General features: G+C 56.9%; 7 protein-coding genes across 7 annotated transcripts; 2 read left to right on the top strand and 5 right to left on the bottom strand.

The window, feature by feature from the left end:
- Positions 1 to 4,624: 4,624 nt before the first annotated feature.
- CH63R_00306 (uncharacterized protein) lies at positions 4,625 to 7,231 on the top strand (the record flags this gene model as incomplete). The annotated part of the gene is made up of 2 exons (XM_018295281.1): positions 4,625 to 5,001; positions 5,197 to 7,231. The coding sequence occupies 2 exons, from the start codon at positions 4,625 to 4,627 to the stop codon at positions 7,229 to 7,231; spliced, it is 2,412 nt and encodes an 803-aa protein (XP_018163643.1).
- Positions 7,232 to 8,301: 1,070 nt separating this feature from the next.
- CH63R_00305 (Cytochrome p450) lies at positions 8,302 to 8,982 on the bottom strand (the record flags this gene model as incomplete). Its single annotated transcript, XM_018295280.1, has 1 exon — positions 8,302 to 8,982. The coding sequence occupies one exon, from the start codon at positions 8,980 to 8,982 to the stop codon at positions 8,302 to 8,304; it is 681 nt and encodes a 226-aa protein (XP_018163642.1).
- A 2,039-nt stretch (positions 8,983 to 11,021) lies between these two features.
- Positions 11,022 to 12,060, bottom strand: CH63R_00304 (Cytochrome P450; the record flags this gene model as incomplete). Its single annotated transcript, XM_018295279.1, has 2 exons — positions 11,022 to 11,846; positions 11,956 to 12,060. 2 exons carry the CDS (start codon positions 12,058 to 12,060, stop codon positions 11,022 to 11,024), a joined length of 930 nt encoding a protein of 309 aa, XP_018163641.1.
- Positions 12,061 to 14,982: 2,922 nt separating this feature from the next.
- Positions 14,983 to 15,364, bottom strand: CH63R_00303 (uncharacterized protein; the record flags this gene model as incomplete). The annotated part of the gene is made up of 2 exons (XM_018295278.1): positions 14,983 to 15,083; positions 15,166 to 15,364. The coding sequence occupies 2 exons, from the start codon at positions 15,362 to 15,364 to the stop codon at positions 14,983 to 14,985; spliced, it is 300 nt and encodes a 99-aa protein (XP_018163640.1).
- Positions 15,365 to 17,373: 2,009 nt separating this feature from the next.
- Positions 17,374 to 19,179, bottom strand: CH63R_00302 (C6 zinc finger domain-containing protein; the record flags this gene model as incomplete). Its single annotated transcript, XM_018295277.1, has 4 exons — positions 17,374 to 18,091; positions 18,164 to 18,288; positions 18,390 to 18,673; positions 18,780 to 19,179. The coding sequence occupies 4 exons, from the start codon at positions 19,177 to 19,179 to the stop codon at positions 17,374 to 17,376; spliced, it is 1,527 nt and encodes a 508-aa protein (XP_018163639.1).
- Positions 19,180 to 19,948: 769 nt separating this feature from the next.
- Positions 19,949 to 20,606, top strand: CH63R_00301 (Cytochrome P450 61; the record flags this gene model as incomplete). The annotated part of the gene is made up of 3 exons (XM_018295276.1): positions 19,949 to 20,013; positions 20,165 to 20,408; positions 20,448 to 20,606. 3 exons carry the CDS (start codon positions 19,949 to 19,951, stop codon positions 20,604 to 20,606), a joined length of 468 nt encoding a protein of 155 aa, XP_018163638.1.
- A 265-nt stretch (positions 20,607 to 20,871) lies between these two features.
- On the bottom strand, positions 20,872 to 21,555 carry CH63R_00300 (uncharacterized protein; the record flags this gene model as incomplete). Its single annotated transcript, XM_018295275.1, has 2 exons — positions 20,872 to 21,256; positions 21,317 to 21,555. The coding sequence occupies 2 exons, from the start codon at positions 21,553 to 21,555 to the stop codon at positions 20,872 to 20,874; spliced, it is 624 nt and encodes a 207-aa protein (XP_018163637.1).
- Positions 21,556 to 23,550: the final 1,995 nt, after the last annotated feature.

The raw sequence follows: 23,550 nt of genomic DNA, 5'->3' as shown, positions 1-23,550 counted from the left end.
GCATTTGAGAAGCAGGAGGTGATGACAGCCAATAAGGACAGGCACCACGGACGGTTGAGGACGAGCGGGATTCCACACGATGTAAAGGCATGCGGTGATGACGATCCGGGTTAGTTCGCGGTTCCTGGCGTCCCCTGGACCGAGGCGTCATACAGTCTTGGGTGATCGGACGGCGCTTGTGAAAGGAGAAAAGGGAAGGACTGGCGTACTGGTGGACGGACGGACGGACCGGACTGGAGGGAGGAGCGTGGATTATTTGGAGTTGGATCCTGGATTTGGATTTGTGATTTCCATCGTGGCAGGTGAGTTCGGACGCGGTCCGCCGGCGTGGCGTCTGCGAAATGACAGAGGCGCATTGGGAGGGACGGGTGATGGGCGCTTTGGGCGATGGGGGGAGACGGCCAAATTTTTTGTTTAAAAAAAAATTAAGGGCTTGGCTTGGCTTGGCTTGGATTAGGGTAGGGGGAGAGGGAATGTGTTATTTTCATCTTTCTCGGTTTTTTTTATTTCTAATTCAATATTTTCTTTAGGCGTCGAGGCGGCAGTTAATGTGAAACGCGAGGGGAACGGGGTCCCTGAATGGTGGTGGCGCCATGGCGATGCAGGATATCGTTCGGTTTGCTTTGATGAGCTGAGTGCGACGGCCGAGGGACGGAGGGGGGGATATGGATTGGTGGATTTGGTGAATTGTTGAAACACCTTTTCTTCTTTACTCGTTCACTCGTTACCCATCAGGTAGACAGACACATGTATGCAGGTACAGACAAACCCTGTATTGGATGGTTTACGCCCGGTTCGGCTTGCAGTTGGTCACTCGCTCACTCACTCACTCACTCACTCAGAGACTCACTCACTCAGAGACTCACTCACCCAGCCAGCCACTCACCCCAGCAGCCAGTGACTACAACACTCATTCAGAATGCACTCACTCAATCTAGCAATCACCGCCCACTCTCATCCACTCAATCACTCACTCACACAAGGCAATGATGGAATGGAGTGACGGTTGACAAGGGGCGCCAGTCTTGTCGTCCTGTGGCACAGAGACCACTCACTGACTGGCCCACGGCGCGACGTGCAAACCAGAGGCGCATGTCCAATGAAGTGCCGGCCCGGTCTAGCGTCTTTCTCCCCCAGGATACTTCTGACTGAACCCAGGCCCAGCCAGACAAACAGACCTTTCTCTCTCTCTCACTCACTCAAAATCACCCCTGGGGCGTCACCGAGGCGCTGCCGTCGTCTGATGCTGAGACTCTGGTGGGCGGACCCCACGGAGCCCTCTAGCTTTCCCGGTGCATGTAAGTAGTAGGTCTTTGTGGGAAGAGCAACCGCCCCCCCCCCCCGGAGACGAGACGCCCATCTCGTCTGTTCCTGGTGGCAGCAACAGTCCGTTCCTTGGTTGATCGTCGGGTCGCTACCGGGTGGTTCTCGGTGGAGATGAGGGAAGGGGGGGCAGGGAGGAGAGGTTAGAGTGGTTGTTTGTTTCAATTGTGTTAGCAAGTATGGTTTTGTTTCTTCCAGTGCGGCCCTTTTAAATAAGTCCCGGATGTTTCTAGTTATCCGTGTCTTTTGTCCCTTTTTTTCTTGTTTTCTCTCCTCGCGTCTGTCTCTCGCTGGCTGTCTCTGATTTGCAATCGCGTGAGAAGCAAGCCCTTTCCTTCTATCTTTTGTTCCGTCTCTCGTTCGTAGTGTTATACATCCATCAACCGCCTCAGCCAGCCAGTAAAGCCTGCCTGCCTGCGCTCCATATCCACAAACATCGAAACAGAAGCTCACTGGGCCTCTGAAAAGGCCTTTCTCTCGAACGCTGGTACGTCGGGCAGGGAACTCGGCGGCAGCATACGACCATTCCAACTGTGTTACAGTAAATCTCTTGCGTCAGCATATACAGAGCCAGCCTTTGTTTCTGCTTGCCTGTCTTTGAACACGAAAGTCGCTGCCGCAGTTGGCCATATCACCCACCGGACAACCCCCCCGTCACACCCACTGCCCGAACTCGAACACGACCTGGAACATCTAGGACCACCAGGAAATTTTGTCTGTACAAAGGGGCACCAGAAACGGCCTGAAAGACGTCCCAAGACGTCCAAGGACGGAAGACGAAAGACGATAGACGAGGAAGCCAAGGGGTCCCACCCACACACCCTCCGACAGGCGCACTCGGACCCGCGGACGGTCACGGCGTCGAAACGTCCGAAGCAAGCAGCAGCACAGATTCATGCGCGAGGGAAGGGGAAGGGGAAAACTATCTCGTACAAGACGAAGCGAAGCAAAAGCCCACCGAGAATTCGCAGCCACAACAGAGTGGGAGGGAGGGGTCACGCAGCCAGCGATAAGCATATTCAACCCTCGTCAACCACACACCCACCCCCGCGCTCCTCCTCGGCAGCGGATCCGAAACATCAGACCGGCTTGGTGAAGCGCAGACGACAGGCCGACTGTCAGAGAGGAGAGACGGGACGAGGGGACGGCGGGCTGTCATTTGAGCGGCGCCGTCTGTTGGGTTTCGCGGGTGCAGCAAGCGTCGTGCATCCGGAGGGAAGCAGGAGGGGTCCGGGTGTCGTTCGGCCACCGAGGGGGTGTGTGTTTGCAATCGATCAGTCTGGGGTTTCTTTTGTGTGCTGGTATTTAATCATTGTCCTATCCCATCCACCCCCTGTTATTTGCTCGTTTGGGCTTCCTGTTGGAGGGGAACAATCGCGGTGCATACTCGGCAAAAAACCGACCAAGACGACGAAGGAACACGGAAGACGTTGACGACGACCGAGGACCGACGACAAAGACGGCAGTGTCTTTCAGGCGTCGCAATATATCTCTCCTCTCCGTCCAAGCGAGGGAAGAGGGGAGAGAGAGAGAGATAGACAAAGAAGAGCAGGGTTGCAATCTTGGATCGGAGAGGTGGTGGAGAGCCGGGCGACCCCTGGAGGGAAATTGCGCGGCGTTTGTGAGAGTGAGAGTGAGAGTAAGTGTGAAGGTGAGTGAGTGAGTGAGTGAGGGTAAGAGTGAAGAAGAGTGGAGGGTCAAGGGCGCGAAGAACGGAAAAGCGTCAGAAACCGAAGTGAGATGAGCGTGTGGGGCGCGCTGAGAGGAGGCGAGGGCCGCGGCGGGGGACGTGCAGGGGCAGCGGCGGCGACGGCAACGACGGGGTGGGGGCCAACCGCTACAACGGGCCTGCAATTAGCACCAGGAGGCCCTATGGGTCTGGGGGGGACCGAGCCAGCAGCAGCGGGACCAGTGGTCGCAGGACCAGCAGCGGGACCTGGCACGAACAGGACGGCAGCGACCAACCGTTCAGGACAAGGACAGGGGGGGGCACCAGGGCCAAGAACAGGGTCGGGATCAGGGTCAGGACCCATTGGCCGACGGACGAGCAGCCTCAAGACGACGGGCAGCCCTCAAAAGAAGTTGACGCCGCCGCCGCAGCTGCACGAGAGGAACCTCCTCCTGCACGAGGGACCGCCAGCGTCCGTCTCTGTCTCAGTCTCTGTCAATCGACCACGATACCCGGATCATCCTCATCATCATCATCACCACCAGCAACATCACCGCCTGCCCGAGGCACCGCAGCCGCCGCATCGCTCGCAGTCGCTGTCCATCCAGGAGCAGCAGCAACAACAACAGCAAGAAACGCCGTTCACACAACGGCTGCAGATACACCTGAGAGGAGGCACCGCCGAAAGAACAAACGCCCAGGGCCAGAAACAGGGCCACGCGCCGCAATTCCAGCCCGTCCAGCCGTACCAGTTCCAGGTGCCGGGACGAGAGCCAGGAGGACTAGGAGAAGGAGGAGGAGGAGGAGGAGGACTGCCATCCGGCCCGCGCAGTCGCGACACCATCGCCAACTACAACCGCAAGCACCGCGAGACGCACAACCCGAACCACTGGCCCGACACGTTCCGCAGCCCGCGCGGCGGACTCGGCATCGAGCACAGCACCGACAGCAACAAGAACAGCAAGAACAACACCCCGGAGACGCCGTTGACGCCGCCGGATCACGAGGCAGAAGCCGGACGGCCAAAGACGCGTCCCGACGGGAGTGAGTTGGGGAAAGAGTAAGTCTTGTTTTTTTGTTTCTCTTCTACTCGCCTCGTTTTGTCTCTTCGCTTGATGGAATGGGACGTGATGTGATGTTCTGCGAGGGGAGATGGACGAGCCGAGATTGGACGACGACGCACGACGCACGATGCACGATGCACGATACACAATGGAATAAATGCAATGGAAGAGAAACGACGAAATGGAAAGCCAGGAAGCATTACCAGGAAGGAGCACAGAACTGGTAACTCGATCGCTCCTGTACATCTCATCTCGAACGAGAGCGAACGAAAGACCACGACCATCACCGCCACCACCACCACCAGTTTCCCCCCCAATTCTCCTTCTCCGCCAACCTTGAACGATGCTCGAAACGACAAGAACGGAAACTCAAGCTTAAGCTCAGGCTCAGGCTCAGGCTCAGGCTCAGGCTCCAAAAGTCAATCGCCATCCTGCCTGTTCGTTTGCGGCCCAGCGCCCGTGGCAGTGAGGCGATTCAAAGCCTCACCTCTCGCCTGCTCTGCTCTTCATCTGCAGTTCATTCTCCCCAACGTAAACGCAAACACCAAAACACACAAGTCACGCAACAATGTCGACCGCTACCTCGTCGTCGCACATGCTCCTCGTCCATCGCGACTTCTCCCGCAACCTCGACAGCCTCTCTGCCTCCTTCTCCTGGCACCTTGACTCGCTCCAAGAAGCCCTCACTGACTTTCCTCGTTCCCGCAGCAGCAGCAGCAACCTCGACGATCTCGACAATCTCGCCCCCCCGCGCAACTACCGCAGCCACCGCGACGCCTCGGGCTACTGGCGCCCTGCTTCCTCCATCTACTCGGACTGCAACGACAACTACACCTCCCCCGTCTCCCCCAAATTCGCCAACGTGGCTGCCGCCGACGTCTACTCCTCCGCTGTTGCGGACATCTCCCCCCCGAGCTCTCCTGACATGGACGCTCACGGGGTTCGGTAAGTCAATGCGCTCCAAAAGCAACGAATAAAAACAAAACAAAACAAAAAGGAGGGGGAAAAAAGAAAAGAAAAAAAGAAAAACAAACACCGCCGTCTCTTGTCTCGCATACCACGTGGTGCGGCCTTGGCTGTCTTCGGATACGTGCCCCATCCCGTTCAACGACCGCTAACCACCATGTGTCTCTCATTCAGGACCCCGACGTCCCGCGACGGCAATGTCTCACCCATTGATGACACCCCGGATGTGTCGCAGATCGACATCAACGCCGGGCAGGGGCAGCAGCAGCAGCAACCAACCCCTTCGCCCCAGCAAAAGACAAATATCCCCATGATGCGTCGTGAACGTCGCAAGAACCAAGAGGCCGCTACCCACCCTCTCCGAGAGACCAAATCCCAACAGCGTCTGCGCATCCAGCGCGAGACCAAGTGGGACGACTTGACGGGCGAACCCACGTCCCACAACACGGGCCGTGCGGGTCAGGTCAGACCACAAGAGTACGCCCAGGAGTTCGGTGCGAACCAACCTTTCGGGAAGTCCCCGGCCGCCCTGAGAGCCATGCAGAACGCACCACAGGCCCAGCAGACCTTTGGTGACCGACTGCGGAGGTTGAGGCCCAGCGCCGGAAAGCAGCAGCAGCAGCAGGAGAAGCAGCAACATCAGGAGAAGCAACAACAGCAGCAGCAGCAACGACAACATCAGCAGCAGCAGCAACATCAAAATCAAAATCCTCCCGAGTCTGCCACCGCGGCTGTTGACGCCCTCGACGAACGCCCGCCCTGGCGCGGTGCAAGCGGGCGCACGCCCATTGTCAACCCCGTCCGTGACACCAAGCCCGCGACGCCTCTCAACATCCTCCCCAAGAGCACGAGACGCGCCGCCGTTGGCCCTCGGCTGCCCATCGCCGGCGTCAACTCGCCGCTGTCCCCTGTCAGTCCCTCGAATTCTGAAACGTCACCGCGCTCGAGGACGCCCACCATCAGGACTGTCATCAACGCTCCCCGCCAGCTGACTGCTTCGCCCTCCCCCTCGTCCGCGCCCGCTGTCACTCGAACCCCTCCGCCCGCACAGTCGGCCTATCCCAGTCCCCCCAACTCGGGCGCTGGTGTCCAGTCGCCTCCCCTACATGCGACGCCCGAGGCCACCGCCGCCGTTACCAATGTCGCGACCCGACAGCGTCCACCCCTGCCGGGTCTGGGCCTGCCCGCTTCCCCTAATGCGCATCTCGGCCAGGACAGAACCATCCGGAGAAAGCCTCCTCCTGCCAACAACGACACAACCATCACCACCACCAACAATAACAGCAGCAGCAGCAGCAGAAACGCACACGCCCTACACGCACCGAAACCGTCGTACTCGTCGAGCGTCTATTCTGACCTGACGATCCAAGCACCGAGCACTCGCGAGAAGTCGCCTGCAGCCGTCACTCAACCCGCAACCAGTCGTCCTGCAGCTACTCGACCTGCAGCCACTCAACCTGCATCCACTCAACCTGCAGCCACTCAACCCAACGAGCCTTGGGCTCAGCCTCCCTCGAGATTTAGCGACACGACCTACGCCGCCTCGTCCCCGGATACGCCCCGCGCGTCCGCCGACACGAACCGGCCCCCCGTGCCGACTCTGCCGACGCCCCCCCACCAGGCAGACGGTGTCATGAACCGCAAGCGCCCGCCTGTCCTCAAGTCCACGAGCCCATCCATCAACCCCGACGAGCCCTTTGTCATCTCCATGTCGTCCCCCTACATGTCGGGCGCCTTCACCGAAGACACTTCGCCGCCCGCCGCTCGCACTCAGCTGCCCAGCCAGAAGCAGCCGCTGCTGCCGCGCACCAGTTCCGCCAGCCTCTTTAGCAACTCGAGCCGTCCCGACTCGCTCTGGTCCACTAGCAAAGCCCTGCCGCCGCCGCCGACCGAGCTGTCCATGGTCAACGACCGCGTCGGGTACCTCAACGCCCGCCTCGAGTCGTTGGGCAACCGCCGCATCAACATCAACCAGGCCATCAAGCAGATGACGGAACTGATGCCCACCGACAGCATCCTCGCCAGCGAGGCCGTCCTCCGCAAGCGCGAGGCCGAGAAGCGCAAGGTCGAGGCCCTCAAGCTCGAGCTTTCCGAGGTCCAGCGCGAGGAGTACGAGATCGGTCTCAAGCTGCACAGGGCCTACAAGAGGATGGACCGCAACGCCGAGTACGAGCCAACGACGCTGTGGGTAAGGAGGGTTACTGGCTAATCCTGGCCCGTTATGAGGGGCTCTTTTTTGCTTTGTGCGAGGCATCTTCAAGCCCTGTTTACGACGGGCGATCAAGACGGGATAGGCTTCGGTGTGGCTTGGGGTTGCGGACAGAGGCGGAAGCGTTTCAGACGAGTTTGCGCCGTTGAAAGTGGACATGGATGCGAAGCACGGAGTTTATGGGCTTTGAACCGACTTGGCTCCTTGTCGATTTTACCTAGTTTTGTTTTGAGGGGGAGTGGACGGCGGAATGGGGTGGTGGGGAACACCTCTGTGCGCGAGGTTTTTGTGTTATCCTTCCTGTTTTTGATACCTATTTCTTCTGTGAAAGACGTGTAGAACAGAACTCTAGAAATCTTTGATTCCCTCCCACATCGACGACGGTCCCTTGGCGGCCCATGTTCTGAAACAGCGACGAGTTGGGACGACAAGTCTGGATGCACATGATAACGAAGTGGGCACAGAGTCCTCCGTCCTGCTGGTTGCCATGGTTGTCAGTACTGATAAGGGTGGGTCTTGTAGACGAAGGCGACTGTCTACAAGTCATTAGAAGGGGTATTTTCTGTCGCTTGTATGGAAGAAGTCTTGTATCGATGGCCACGCCATGTCTGGAAACTGTTCGTATGCAGCAAGCAATACTAGGCGCGTTGTGGAGGACTTTGAACTTTGACGAAGGATACGACGTCGCGATCATTCTTTGGAAACACGAGCGTAGGTAGGACAACTTGGAGGTCACCATGTCTGAGGTTCAATGGGCAACATCCTTCGTTTTTGTACTGTCAGTGTAAGTCATCCTTCATTCCATCCTGATATACAGTCATCAACCGTTCATGAATTGCTTTTCCAGCACTCTGTCCCCGTGACCTGTCTTTATACCACGGTCTCCCTGATAAAAGAGAATAGATAGACCCGGGTGGACTCTACTCGTAACGTTCCTGTTTGAACTGTCAAGATGAGCCCGAAGCCACCAAGTTAAACCAGGTGACAAAGAGTTGCCCACTCGACATCTCGACAAACACACAACAATAATACCCCACGTGCCACTCAAAGACCATCCACAAAGTCGCTCATCAAGCCACCTGATCCCTCAGGCGAACCTTCATCCGCATGTCGTGCCGCGGCCTGGCCTCCATCCCGACCATCTGGAACGCCAGGTCGCCGACCTTTTGATCCAGGTCCATGTACTCCACCCTCCGCGTCGTGCCCTCGACGACGGTCTCGAAGTCGAACCACCGCGCCGTCAGGACCAGCATGATGCGCAGCTCGTCCATGGCCAGGTCCTGCGCGATGCACGCCCGGGGCCCGCGCTCGAACGGCCGCCACGCGAAGCGGTGGCGCGTCCCTTCCTCCTCCCCACCGGCCCCGCCTCCCTTGCCCTCGCCCTCCCCTTCCCCTTTGCCGGCCTCGTCGTCCAGGAACCGGTCCGGCCGGAAGCTGCCGGCGTCGGGGCCCCAGACCTTGGGGTCCATGTGCGTCGCGTGCGCGCAGGGGACGACCATGAGGTCGGCGACGGGCCAGCGGCGGCCGGCCCAGTCGAGGTGGGTGACCCCGGGGGGCGCCTGGCGGATGGTGAAGCCGATGGGGAAGAAGCGGAGCGTCTCCTTGAGGACGGCGTTCGTGTAGGACATGGCGTTCGTCTTGGTGGGGTCCGCGGCGAGGAGTTCGGCCGTGGCGGAGAGGTCCGGTGGGAAGTGCGCGTCGTGCTCGGCGCGGACGCGGGCGAGGACGTCTGGGTACAGGGAGAGGAGCATTGTGGCCCAGGTGAAGGTGTCTGTGGTGGTGCCGTGGCCGCCGAGGAGGAGGGCTTTGAGGCTGGAGGAGGGGTGTTAGTGATGAGCGGTGAGTGTATACACACACACACACATAAGTCAGACTACCCACTTTTCGGCACCCCCCCATTTCGGCACCCCAAAAATGAAGCTATTCCCATCATACTCGTCGACTTCAATTAATCATTGACTTCTTCTAGATGCAACAACAATACAGCTTTCAGCTTCACTAGGGTATTCAGAGTCGCTGGATTCGGCTGCATCATCCTCTTTTTCCCCAGCCTTAAGTTGCGCCTGCTGGATGTCTTTGATGTTGGCGAACTTAGTGTTAGGATCCAGCTGGACTGCCCTTCTTTTCCTTACTGCAGTATTGGTGACTTGGGCCTGCAGAAGCTCCAGTTTCTGCTGGGTATTTGCCAGCTCATATGCCTGCTCGCTGAAGCCTTTTTTTACCTTCCTGAATAGAAGGCGTTGAGTAAAGGCATCATTCTCCAGCTCTGTGAATAGCTTCAACTGCCCAGCTAGATCCTTCATCTTCCTTGGCGTCGACCATGCCACTGCAGATGACGCAGATACCCATCCTTCAGCTTCCTTGCCTCCAGACTGCCCTTTGCTGACCTGATCAGATGATCCTGATGCTGCTGGTGTTGATGGGAGCAGTAGGGAGCTCATCAGAGGCTTCGCCATAGAGACAGGCCATAACCCTGTCCATTTCCAACCACTTCTAATGTTCTGCATCGTCATACCTGCAGTACGAGCCTTCTGATAACAGCCTATAAAGTTCCTCTTGCCTACAACAGTTGAATCATTCCACTGACCAAGGTATCCAAGCTCCTTCCTATAGGCTGCCTTGACAGGGCTGAAGACTGACTGATCAAGTGGCTGGAGGACATGGGAGGTATGTGGCGGTAAGAACAATAGATGGATGTTGTTTATATAGCATAACCACATAAAGTCAGTCGTTGTATGACTCCCATGTCCATCCATGATCAGCAGCCTGACCTCCTTGCCCTGAGGAAGAGTCTGAGGGATGAAGACCTTCTGCAGCCATTCAACTGCAGTGGCATCTGAAGTCCATCCATTCTCCGTTGCAGTGAATTGCCATCCTTCATAAGGGCCAAGGTCTAGAGGAAACCACTGCTGCTGGACTGCCTTGCCCTTATAGATAACGAGGGGATTCAGAACATGGCCCAGGGCAGAGATGCATTCGATGATGGATACCCATGCCCTTGATCCAGGCTGTTTCTTACGTACAGACTTCGTCTCAGACATGCCCAGCACCAGCCCATTAGATCCCTGGCCCTCAAGGATACCAGTCTCATCCATGTTGTATCTATTAGCTGGTTTGATGCTGGTGATCTCTGGTATGGCGAGTAGTTTGAACCAGTCCCTGATGACCTCAGTAGATGCCCCATTAACACGCCTAGAATCGATAGGGCGACTTCTCTGGACCTTGACTGATGGATTCCTCTTCAAGAAGGCTTGGATCCAGCCTTTTCCTATAGGCTCTGTATCCCCCATGGCATGGAGGATCCTTTCTGCGAATAGCCTCACTTGCAGATGGGTTGGGGCAACACCAAGGGCATGCTGAATGCGAACCCATTCAGCCAGTTTAGCCTCCTGACTAACAGAAAGTCTCTGCAGGTCAGAAAAGGCAATTGACCTTGGTTGAGTGCCCTTAATCCGATACTGAAGTGTTGATCTTGGGATGCCATACACCTGACCAGCCCTCTTAATGGGCATGCCGTTGGTTATTGCGTCAAGGGCCTGATTGACTTCATCTTCGGTATACTGGCCCATAAGGTCGAAAAGAAGCTCTGAGGAAAAAATGAGGTTATTCGCATAAGTATAGAAGATGTTGTTGATGTTGAAAGTTGAGGGGTATGTTCTGGTGATGAGGCATTTGAGGCATTTTTGGGGTGCCGAAATGGGGGGGGTGCCGAAAAGTGGGTAGTCTGACTTATATGTTGATATATCCATATATCAAACTGTGTATGTGGATGAATGGTGATGTTATGTACTCACTTGGTCACGGCCGTGTCGATGAACTCGTCGTCGAGCGTCGCCCCCTGCCCGCTCTGGATGCGGTCGAGCACGATGCGGTCGAGGACGCTCTTGGCCTGCCGCCTGGACGGCAGCTCCTTCTCGTCCTGCAGCACGCGCAGCCTCTCCCTCATCTCGCCGGCAAGGGTCTCCCGCACGCGGGCCCTGAGCGCCCGCAGGCTCTTCTCGGCCGCGCGCCGCTTCCACGGGTTCCGCGTGCCGATGAAGGTCGTGGCCGGGTTGATGGAGGCGCGCAGGTCCTCGAGCAGGGGCGAGCCGGACCTCTGCGCCTCGAGGGAGACGCCGAAGACGATCTTGCCGATGACGTCGAAGACGGTCTTGGCCGACTCCTCCTCCATGCTGAAGGGCTCCGCGGCGGCGGCGAGGCGGCGCAGGCGGTCGTGGAAGACGAGGACCTGCTCGGCGATCATGCCGGCCATGGGCTTCACGTGGGAAGGGGAGAAGCCGGAGCCGACCATGCGGTGGTTGTAGCGCCAGCGGTCGCCGTTGGAGGCGGCGATGCTGCCGGGCCCCGTGAAGGGGCGGAGGAAGCGCTCGATGGTCGGGTGTTTCGGGTAGTAGGGGGTCGTGGCGAGGACGAGGCGGGCGGCGTCCGGGTCCGTGATGACGACCTGGGACTCGACAAAGGGCCACATGTCGACGTAGAAGACGCCCGGCATGTCGTACTTGCGGGCCATGAGGGTGTAGACGTGCTGCGGGTGGGTGAAGGGCGGGAGGGTGGCGGCGAGCTCCTCCCAGATGGTCGTGTGGCCCCAGATCCAGGAGTGTTTCGGCGGTTGGGGCTGTTTTTGAAGGGTGGCTTGGTCAGTTTTTGGTGGTGTCACTGGACTGTTTTCTTTTGTTGAAAGAGCCATCTTGGAGGTAAGGGGAGGGTAGTTCTTTTTGTCTTACCAGGCCTCTAAACCGGGTCCGCATGTAGACGACCTTGAAGATACCGTAGACGGCTGTGGCGAGGACCACGGTGGCCGCGACGAGCCAGTTTGATACGCCAAACATGGTGAACGGCGGCTTTTGCTCCAGGGACGACGGAGAAGAAAGGGGGAGCAGGGGAGGAGGTGTCCTCTGACCAGCCAAGAATATACAAGAATAAGAAGAAAAGGAAACGGGGGGGAAAAGATGAAAAAGCAGCAGCAGAAGAAGAGACTCCCAGCTTGGTGAAGAGACGACGGAGGGCCGTTAGGGTTTACCGTTGACCTGACCTACGGGCCCATCATCCCGAATGTGACATCGGCGCAGAGACGCAGGGAACAAAAAAATGCCTCCTTTTCTCTGTCCGGCTCTACCTTTCTCCCCCTTCTCCCCCCCCCCCCCCCCCCATTTCTCTTACACATAGTAGGTTTCTGGCCAGGGTGGTGTGTGGCTCTCTAGTAACGGCAGGCTATTGATATGCGGTTACCCTCTCGACGGCGCTACTGGGCAGGGGATGTAAGACGGCTCCGGGGGTCGGAGGGGATCAGATTAGATGATCTGATAAGATGATGGCAGATCAACGGTCCCGGATTGGACGAGGTTGATGTGGGTGGGAGGGCGTAGGGGGGGGTTCCGTTCGATGAGTGACTAACACCCTGCAGGACGCCCGCGTCGAAGCTTGTTACGAAGAGGGGACTCAGCAACGCTAGCGGTCCCCTCCCTCCCCTCTCATCATCGGTTCTGTTGTCTCTCTCTCACCATCCGTCTGGGCAACGAGGGTTGGTTTCCTCTACCTGCCTGTGAAGCCCCGACCATGCGGGCGAGCACCCAGGGATTTTTTAATCGCGGTGAGCGCGGTCGTTCTTCAACGGCCCGGTCCGCCCACCGGCACTTGACACAGGGGCAAGCCACAATGGCAGATGACGAAACGGAGTCGGCAACATTATTTCTCCCGGGGCGTGCCTGTTCCCGTGGACTTGGGACCCGGCCTATCACGCTCGACATGCGGAGAAGAGAGAGGCGGGATGTGGGCGGAAGTCCGCCGGGCAGCCTCCGATGAGACGTGCGCAATCCATGACGATCGACGGCGAACCGGAAAAACAACTCGTGGAGAGACTGTTACAGTTTAGTGTTGGAAGGAGGAAGGCGGCCACACTCCCTCCATCGATCTATCCCGTATGAGAAGAACACGGGCCGAACTTGGGGATGGGTAGCTTGTCTTTCACAGGGACAAAAAGAGGAAAACTTCTCGAGGGATAGGAACAAACACCAAGGCTCGGTCGAAGAGGGCTTCGGGATGATAATGACATGGCATTTCTCACGCCTCGGGTGGGTAGTCGTTGCGGTATGACCGGTTACTAAGCGGCTCGGGTGGCTATAGTCGCGAGTGGACGTGTGTGTCGGTCTCTTCACATGGCTAGACACATAGAACACAGGTGTAGGTTCCACCTCCTGCGTCTTGGCTTCTTCTTTTTACAGGCGAGTCCGTCACATCACACCCACCTACATACATATACGCCTCCTTGGCAGTCCTAACTCGGGAAAGGAATGAATGGTCAACAGGGCAGCAGCCATCGGAGGTAGTCCTTCAGCGCCGAGCCGCCGAGAAGCGAGCGTGGCCAAGCATTTGTGGGTAAACAACAGGGTTGGTCGGCGGGAGACAAGCCTTTTTTTCCCACCCCTTGACATTGGTCGGTGATGTGTCATGCTTGCAGCTTACTTCAACCCCCCGGCTAAGGCTAAGCGTCATATGCTTGGACTCTACCGCCATGTCTGCCATTTCCACCGTTCCACCAGTAATCGTTGAAGAGCCAGCCAGTGTTTCTTTACAACTGAAGGGAACAGAAAGCGGGTACACGGGAGCGAAGAGACAGAAAGTGGAACCAGTACAAGAAGGACGACTGGCAAAACACGCCGAAACCAAAACCCAAACTGAAGGGGGGGGGGTTGAAGACAGGAGTTCGCTGTTCGAGCAAGCAAATATTCCGACGTTGTGTCATTCACATGCTATAACATAACACAGCCACGGAACAGTAGAAAGACGTTCCGTTTCGTGGCTCAGTTCATCGAATGAGAGGGCGTCAACTGGCTACTACACCATATCGGGGGTGGTGTGGGAACTGGCGATGTATCAAGGGTTGTGTGGTGGAGTACTCCGCAGCGATTTCAAATTGGGCCTGTCTCTCTCCACCAGGTCTCTACAAGTATGGTGCAATTGTTAAATAAATAAAGACAGATGGCGGCTGGGAAAAATTAGTAAAACAAATGAAAGGTATGTGTTCCTTAGCATTATAGAGTAAGTGTGAAAGACGGAGATAGGGGAGAGTTGGTTGGCATGGTGTTCCTAGTACGCCACTCAGCTATACAGAACTCTTTCTACCAACCAACACAGAAGTTATCCCTAAAAACACTCTGCCTCCTATTCGACAACAGTAACCTGCGAGATCGATCTAATGTGAAACCTCCATCTAGGGTTCAAAAGGAAATACAGTACAACACCCAACCGATTTCGGGTGCCATTCCGGCGCAGTATGACCCCATACACGTGTTGGCGCATCGTCCCCTGTGCTATCTCTCAATGGCCAAGAGTTGAAATCCTCTTCAACAGCCTCACGAGCAAAAGATTAATGACAAGAACGAGATTCGAACTCGCGCGTGTTTCCACACCAGCAGGACAGATCGGAACCTGAAGCTGGCGCCTTAGACCGCTCGGCCATCTTGCCATTCGTGCATGCGGGAGTGCGGATCGGGGATCCGCTGTGGAATGCTGCCGAGCCGGGCGGCCTCATGAGACGGGGGCGGCCGGGAGGAACACATCACGAAAGCGGCGGGGCAAGTAGTCCGTAGTGCGCAACTGAGAGATGGTATTTATCGCTCGACAGTAAGTAAAAACTAGCGCTCAGTGTGGTATCAGCCCGGCCCTGTGCCTCCATTCAAGACGCATCATCCATCGACTATCCACTGCTCTGGCCCTATGGTATTATATCGACACCCCGATAATGACTCTCTCTACGCCGTCTTCTTGCCGGCGGCGACCTGTCTTCCCTGCGACGTGTAGCGGACGTACGCGTAGCCGCCGGCGGCAATGACGCCGATGATGACAAAGTTGCCTGTCGGGGGAGGATGCGCGTCAGCCATGGTACTCGCCCAGTACTTTACAACGAGATTCGAGTAACGAAAGAAGGGACTTACTCAGGACAAACTTGCCCAGGCCGCCCACGACGTCGATGGCGCCGGCGAAAACGTCCGACACGAGATTGACGATTCCGGTGAAGAAGCCGATGATGGCGTTGAAGAAGGTCTGCAGGACGTGGTAGAAGGCGTTGAAGATGGACGAGAGGAGCTCGTAGAAGCTGTTGAAGAGGTCCTGGAGGGCGTTGGTCACGGCCATGGTTGCGGTATTGCGGGTGTTGTGAAGTGTAGTGTGAGTGAAGGTGGTGGTGATGCTGCTGCTGCTGCTGCTGTTGAGGTAGAAGTGTGAAGAGCTATGCTTTTGAGGTGAGAGCTTCAATAAGAGCATGAGCTAGCTGTAAGATCCGGCTGGGCTCTTCTTCACTTTATGGTGTGCACGTGGACCATCAACGTCCAGGTGACGCGATGCGTCCGAGACCCGGCTAAGCCCAAGCGGCAGGGAGAGACAAGACGGGATAGGACGCCATCCACATCCAGATCCAGATTCAGATTCAGACCTCTCTGATATGTCACTCGTGACGTATGAAAGTGTGACGTCACCAGCTACACACACACACACACACACACACACACACCCAGAAGCCGGGGTATAGCGCCAAGGGTACGGATGGGGTATTATGTACGAGTATTGATGGTTGCCAGCGCCCGGCTGATTGGACCGTCTCTGCGGAAAGGATGGGCGAACCCTTTCCGCTGTGAGAGCTGATGAGGGAAGATGTGTGTGTGTGTGTGTCGCCTAGCCTGTGGTTTGTGTGTGGCACACCCGTCATTCTGTCTGTCATTCTACTGTCAAGCCACGTTTCTCCTTTTGATGCTCATGCCCCCCCGATCCTTTGTTGCTAATGCTCCCTGAGGCTTCAACGGGAGAGAACAGAAATGGGAGATGCGACTTGTGTTGTGTGTCCTTTGATGAGGCATGTATGAGAGAATCATGATGTGATAAATGAAGCACGTCCGTAACAGGAAATTGATGATCTTCCCGACCCTGGTATCTCGGCGGCTGTCAGCTTTCAGGTACCAGCGCAAAGGAGAAACTCCTCCGGCCGGTCACAAAGCTTTTGAAGCAAATAAAATTGCAACCTTTCATTATTATGGAGGAGCCTCGGCTGATACATTTTTCTTCTTTTTTTGTTCCCTCATCGTTGTCAAGCTGCAGTCTTTGGATGACCACACCTCCACTCGGCCCTGTAGGGGCCATTTGAATAGCAAAGCAGTAAACCGCAGACGGACCCGTGTTTGTTTTCATCTTTAAACAAAGATAGTCACCGTTTCTTACAAGCCCTGTTTCTTATGATTGTTTTGGCGGGCCTGAGAGCCACCCTCGCCTGCCATTCATTGACTCTACTCGCCCGCGATGCCTGCGTGTCAAAAGAACTTGCCATTACTCGGCGCCGCTGCAGTCTGCCAACCCTCTGGTGCCACTCGTTCTCGGCTGCAACAATGGATAGAGCGGATGGGCTTTGAGTAGACGGTCCAAGCATCCCTCGCCAGACAACCGCGTCTGAGCGACTATTCCATGACAGGGACGAGACCTCGTTGGTTCACGAGAGTAGGCGACGTGAATGTCTCGCGGGTCCACGTGGAGTTTCGAGTGTGAACCTGATAGTTCTTCTCGTCGACCTTGATCTCTTCTTAGATGCAAGTTGGCCGCCTCTGTCGCACGCCATTTGAAGGCGCAAAAGGTTGGCGCACGCAAGGGGACAAGGGGCCAAGAGCAGTGTTTGCCGTCTTCTCCTCCAGGGCTGTATGGAGCAGTGCCATCCCTTCGGGCGCTGATCTTTTGGCCGATGGGATGAGGCTCTCCCAGAGCATGTCTCTGGGGGAAAGAGTAGACCAAATCTGGGTTCCAAAAGTTCTGGCAGTTCGTGAAGTTCACGAAGCTGTTTGTCTTAGTGAGCCTTCGTCAGCTCTTGACCAATAATCACACTCTAGAGTACACAAAACTGACCTACCATACGGCTGATGTAGGTCCTCTTTGGAGCTGACCAACAATTGTTATCATTATTTTACTTCTTCCTACGCCCAACAGTAACTCGCGGCTTTTCCAAATGACATGCTCTCATCCGATACGTGACGATGAAAACGCACACCAAAGGTCGGCAAAACGCAAACTGGTACCCAGACCAAGTCAGGTCGCGGTGGTCTTGGACACAACTCAGCGTCGACAACACAACCTCAAGACCCTGCCAACAGCCGTCGTCGTCTGTGCTACGCCACAGGTAACAGAGGATATCCGAAGCGCGGCTGTACCGAGACGCCCAAGAGGGCGTCCCAGTGAGGCCGGAAGACGCTGTCGCCGTGGTGCGTCTCCAGCCAGAGGAAGCCCCGGGCATGGCCGAGGGCGTCGCCCCAACACGTCAACTGCTTGGCGACGGCAACGTCTCTGGCGACCCCCGTGAGCCATTCATAGTGCCCCGTGCCGTTCGCCGCCGCCATGCCTATGGTCAGGAGCCAGACGCCCAGATCGTCGTACACGTGCGGCGTCGACGCGAGCCGCTCAAAGTCGGCCACGAACCGCCCGAGGATCGTGTTGAAGATGACGGCGTGCGAGTAGTACGTCGGCCCCTGGATGAGGAACATGTAGAGTATGATGGCGTATCGCAGGCACTCCGGGCCCGGTGGGCAGGCGGGAGAATCTTTCTCTTCCGGGGTGGACAGCAGCAGTCGATGGATGACGAAACAGGCCAGGTCGTGGAGCCGAGTCGGCGCCAGGGGCACTCCCCGGTTCGCCCGCCGCGAGATGCTGCGCAGACGCGACAGGACGTTTCTCACTTCGTAGTCGGTCTCGAGGTTGTCCAACCCGGTCAGCTCCTCACGCGAAGCGGCCGGGTCGGACTGCCACTCGGGCGGAGGGGGCACGCCGTCGCCGATGCCGGTGTCGTCTTGCGTGTCGAACTGAGGCCGGCCCGTGACGATCATCGACACCCTTGTGTCTGTGAGTAGAGTTCGTCGTCGAAGGATCTCTCGGGATGGGGAGGGGGGGAGCGTCGCGACTTACCAGCTCACCATCCTCGCAGTCAGCGGGCTGGTCTGCCTCACCGCGTTGATGCCGCCTCTCATGTCGACCAGCTTCTTGACGCCGTCGACGTGCATGTCGCTGACGGCAGTGTTTCCCTTGCCGAACTAGTCATGGGGGGGAAAGGGGTCGTCTCCGTTAGTGATGAGTTGCGCGGCGTACGGAGGGGGGGCAGAATGCACGGCGGCTCGCGGCCTCGAAATCTCACCTCGATCGCTGCTAACGTGATGACGGAGTTCATGGTCCCGTCCTGTATGGCGAGCGACGTGTCTTGGACTTTCCGCCTGAGCAAGGCCACCGAGTCGGCCATGAGGATCTCGGAGGACTGGAAGCCCTTCTGGGCCAGCAGCTCCTCGTCGAGGCACGCCGTCTGCAGGGAGACGTGGAACAGGGCCGGGTCGCCAAGGGCCAGCGGCCACCAGGAGACGAGGAAGGGGTTCGACGTTGCGCTGAGGTCCAGAGGGTAGTACTCGAAGGCGATCTTGTGGAGAACTGCATGGGTTAGAACTTTAGTGAGCGAGGGCCGCCACAAGCCCACACCTTTAGGCTTCTTTTTGATTTATTTAAATTTCATAAGGATCGAGAGGCTTGTGCATACAACTATGGATCAGACGCTGGACCTGTTCCCGGGGGAGTCTGGTCTGCGGGTAAGAGTCAAAGGGATCGAGAGAGGCGAAGCGGTAGTTGGTCAGGGCGCCGGATCCGTCCAGGGGCGGCCCGGACGACCGTCGGGATGACGGAGACGGAGACGGTGGCGACGGGGACGCGGACTCGGACGCGGACTCGGACTTGGACGTGGACGTGGACGTGCCGGCCCCCAGCGCCGTCGAGGGCCCGGAAGCAGCAGCAGCAGCCGCCGGCCCGGCCGTCAGGGGTTCGTTGGCATAGACGCACAGGACTCTCCGCTTGACGCAGCGGGAGCAGCGCGGCGTGCGGAGGTCGCAGCTGTGTTTGGACTTTGCACAGGCGGCACACGACCGACGGAGGGTTTGGCGCATGGTGGTGGGAAGGGGGAAGAGGAGAGGAGTGAGATGACTTGGGTTGACATGGAGCTCTGGCGGGGAGGGGGTGTGTGATCCGGTAAGATTGGAACCATCAAAACAAAAAAAAGGAGAGAAGTCGAAAGACGAGATTCGAGAGTGATACGATGGAAGGGGGGCTGGTTGAGCCTGAGTGTGGTGTGTGTGTGTGTGTGTGTGTGTGTGTGTGTGTGTGTGTTCCAACGCCCGGGACCGCATCTCCCTCTCCGCGTATTCCGCATAGGCGATTCTCTATTCTCTGTGGTGTCCTGACCGGAATAGGACTAGTCGCCGCAGTCCCCATCGTGCGAGTCTCTGCCTCTCTCCGGGGTGTGTGTCCCTTGCCAGTCAGTCCCGCAGAGCCCTCCCTGGTCAAGTCTCCTCTCTCTCTGGAGTCTCTGCGGATGACAAACGAGAGTTGTTTGCCCAAAGAGGTTTAGTCTCCGCAGCTCGCCGAGATGCCAAGGCCTCACAGGGCTGGCTTTCTGCCCACGGGTTTTGAACGAACCATATGTCAGAAGTTGGTGTGTGCAGGTAGATAGATATTAGTAGGGGTCCGTCATAATGAGCCCCCTTGAAGTTGGGCATCATGCAAGTCCTAAACAGGAAAAAATGAGCAGCCACGAGCGCGTGTAGGACGATTAGCGAGTCTTGGGGCTGTGATTCAAGACCGAGGTACAAGCTTATCCGGTCCCCTTTCCAAAGCTGTGAATGCTGCCGTACCTGGCTGACACTCTCTTCACCAACCATGTACCTCAAAACGAAAAGGGTCCACCGCTGGTCCGGCATTCAAGATCCCGTCCATGGGTCCCTGTGTCTAGGCCCTGCACCCAAAGTTTGAGGAATATCTCGCACAATGGGCGAAGCGGCCCCTTGAGCTGCGTATCCGTCATCCATAAGTAGGTAACGATATCGACGGTCGAGGCTGTACCAGATGCAGAAACTGACTGAACGCCCCCCCCAGGTTCGTCGTCCTTGCGTCGGGCCGCGACATCGCCCACAAGGCCTTTGAGTCGCCCGCGTACGCCGAGCCGTGCATCGTGCCCATCGCCAAGGGCATCTTCGGGGGCTACATCTCCCAGAACGCCGTCAAGAAGATTGCCGACGACTTCTACCTCGTCACCGCCTTTTTCAAGCTCGTCAACGTCCCACCGTCCGTGTACGTCCCCTACACCAAGGTCTGGCGGGGGAGGCGTGTGGCCGACGCCGTGCACGCCGAGTTCGCCAAGTGAGCCGCCACGTGCAAGACCAACATTGCCAAGGGCGCCGTGCCCAACTGCATCGTCGACCACTGGGTGTTTTACATGATGGAGTCGCTGACCTGCACCGACGCCGTCGTCAAGGAGCTCCTGCGCCTGCGGCCGCCCGTCATCTTCGTTTCTACCGTTGTGTGGGTGCATGGGTAACTTGGCGTCCAGGATGAGTGCCAGCTGAGCTTCACAAGTAGTCTCTAGGTGTGACAGCCATGTCGACAGCGGTATCGGGATGAGTTCTTGGTTAGTGAGCGGAGATGGTTCCTCGCGAAAGGGTTTGGGGGCATCGCAACAATATTGCACACAGCAACAAAAAACAATTCATTAACAATCTATCAAGGCAAAGACAGTCTAGACATATGCTCGAAACACAGCCCACAACCCATTTTGACGCTGGGTTAATCAATACCTTGAGCACCTACAAGAGCCTCGCAACCTCTTCGAGAACCTCTTGCTCCTCTTTGGTTGAACGCCAGTTCTCCTCGTCGTCCTCGGTGGAAGGGTGCGGAGACGACCTCGGAAGCGGAGGAAGCGGTCGCTCAACGTATTCCAGAGCGCTGTTCACGACGTTCGCTTCTGTAGTGTCGAGGAGAACGGAGTTTCCGCGCACGCGACTCAGGCGCTGGTTACACTGTCGCAGACTTCGTGAGCGCTGAAACGGCGTAGAATCCAGCGGGTGCACTGTACAAGGGAGACCGTCGCCGTATTCGTGAGAGGAACTCTGCCGTGAGGGTTCCGAGGAGGATGTCACTGTCTGGGAGTTCCTCGCCGTAGGGTTTCGTGCCTGATGAGCCGCCGGATCTCTAGTGTCAAGTTCTATTGCTGGAGAGGTCAGTGGTCTCGGGAAATCAAGCGCGACTGACCTGCGTCTTTCTGGGAAATGCTTAGTGCTCTGTGCCGGGTTAAGATCAGCTTGGTTGTTCATAGGAAGAGGGGAGCTGGTTGACGACGAGGACGACTCCGTGTTCCCGGCAGTCCAAATATCCACGCGGTGGACTGCGAGACGCCTGGAGAACATTCCCAGTCGACGACGGCGGCGGACCTCCCCTGGGTCCAGCGGCGATGATGCTTCCGGCTCGCGGGGGACACGTTCGTGCGGCATTGTGACGGCTTGGTTTGATGCTATCGGTTTCTGGCGGTTGTGCTATTTGTTTCGCTATCTGTGACCGGAGATCATCAGGTACTGAGCGCAGGTCTGGCTTAATATGTAATCGAGGCACCTGTACCATTTTTCGGCTGAGATCAACTGGGATTGTATTTGAACACGAAAAACTGGACAGTCCCTGAAGTCCTGTCGTTGTGAATGCAAGACGAGTTGCATCGGCTTGCTGAATCACTGAGAACAATCGGTTTGTTGAAGCTCAGGTGAGAACAACCGGATTGATCCTTGACCTAGGTGTGCTTTTCAAAGCAGAGCCCATTGAAATGTCTGTACTTTTCCAAAGCTCTAATAAGTCTTCAAGGGAACAAAGAGGAAGCAAAGTCAAAGGAAGACAACAAAAAAAACAGAGTGGGCATCAGTGTCGACAACAAGGGATTGCGAATGACAGTCGACGCGATTGTTCTCGATAGCAACGGTAGGGTTGGACGTGTGTTGACGTTGTTGTATTGCTTTCCGGACAACTGTTCAACAACCAAGAATGGGTCGGTTAGCTCAGTTGGTTAGAGCGTGGTACTAATATTTCACCTGAAATGTTGTGTAATGCCAAGGCCGGGAGTTCAAGCCTCCCACTGATCATAATCTTTTGTTTTTGGAGGACCTGATAAGATGTCCTCTTCATCGGCCTCAGCAATTTCTTTTTTACCATGTTTTATACACCCAGTTTGAATGATCTAGTCGTCATTATGAGAAGACGGATTTTGCGTACCTTGTTTGACATGGCGGAGCACTACTCTTAACGGTCGAGTAAGACGGTAATAATTATGGGTTCAACTTCCCAGTTACCGACTGACTTCGCCTGCAGATGGTTAAACATTGACCCGTTTCGGCTCGTCCCGCGTCAGATTCCTTCGCCATCGGCCAAGAACTGCTTTTGGGAGTCGGGCCTGGACGTCCGTCCTCCCTCCGTGTCCCCAAATGTGCCTTGCTCACTCGCACGCAACCAGCCATCCAAGCCTCGGCCGACTAATGCGGTGTAACTCCAGCGGCAGGAGACCGCAGGAGGGCGGCGATTTAGGCTAATAACGGGCTGGACTTGCAGCAGCAGCAGTGAGGCGATGGGCCACGGCAGACAGACAGACAGACAGAGAGAGCCATGGTTTCCCCTTCCCAGCACCCCGGAAGGGGTACTCTTCCTACTACCGCCAGAATCTAAAATATAGTGCCGTAGAAACTCTAGAGCCGTAGTTACTGGTGGAAATTCTGCGTGATGCCGGCTGCTAGGTCCTGAGATTGGGAGACGAGCGGAGCGCAGCAACAAACACCCACCACCGCTCGCGCAGAAACATGCTCACCCTCTTTTTGCTTTTTCTCTCCTCTTTATTTTCTTTCCGGTCTCCTTGCCGGTCGGCATTGGGCCAATCCTGTCAAACAAACATCTCGGTGACGGCGGCACAGGCGAACACCACCCACCTCGATGGTCGACCCCTCTCGCGCTAGCCCAGGCACAGAAATTCTCGGAAGACCCTCCGCATGCCAAGGGCGGACCTTAGGCCAGACGTGGCCACGGCACTGCCTGCTCTTGTTCCGTCTCTTGACCTTTGTGCGGCGATGGCCTTTTGAGGGCACGGAGACCTGGACGACATCTGCCTGCCTAGATCCAGAGCGTGTGCGTGCGTGATGCACTCGGCGCAAATCGTCTGGGGCCGGGTAAAAGGATGAATGCCTCTGCAGGAGACGGCAGACCCTGGGCCCCCCCTGGGCCTCTGGGCGGCGAAGAAGCTGTCGTGTTAAACCAGCCAGTCCAGCCAGTGCCAGCTTGGGAGTCAACGACAGGAACCACACTCGCCGGGCTGGCGGTGCACTCCCACGTGGGAGAGCTGGGGATCAATAGCGTATGATGATACGACTGGGGAGGGGAGGGGGGATGGCGGATCAGTCTGTCCCTCCTCCGCATCATCTCGAGGACCCTTCGTCCGGCCTTCCTCTATAAGTTGG

This window comes from Colletotrichum higginsianum, chromosome 1 (genome assembly GCF_001672515.1).
Source record: "Colletotrichum higginsianum IMI 349063 chromosome 1, whole genome shotgun sequence".
NCBI lineage: Eukaryota > Fungi > Ascomycota > Sordariomycetes > Glomerellales > Glomerellaceae > Colletotrichum > Colletotrichum higginsianum.
This window is presented reverse-complemented; position numbering and strand designations above follow the sequence as displayed.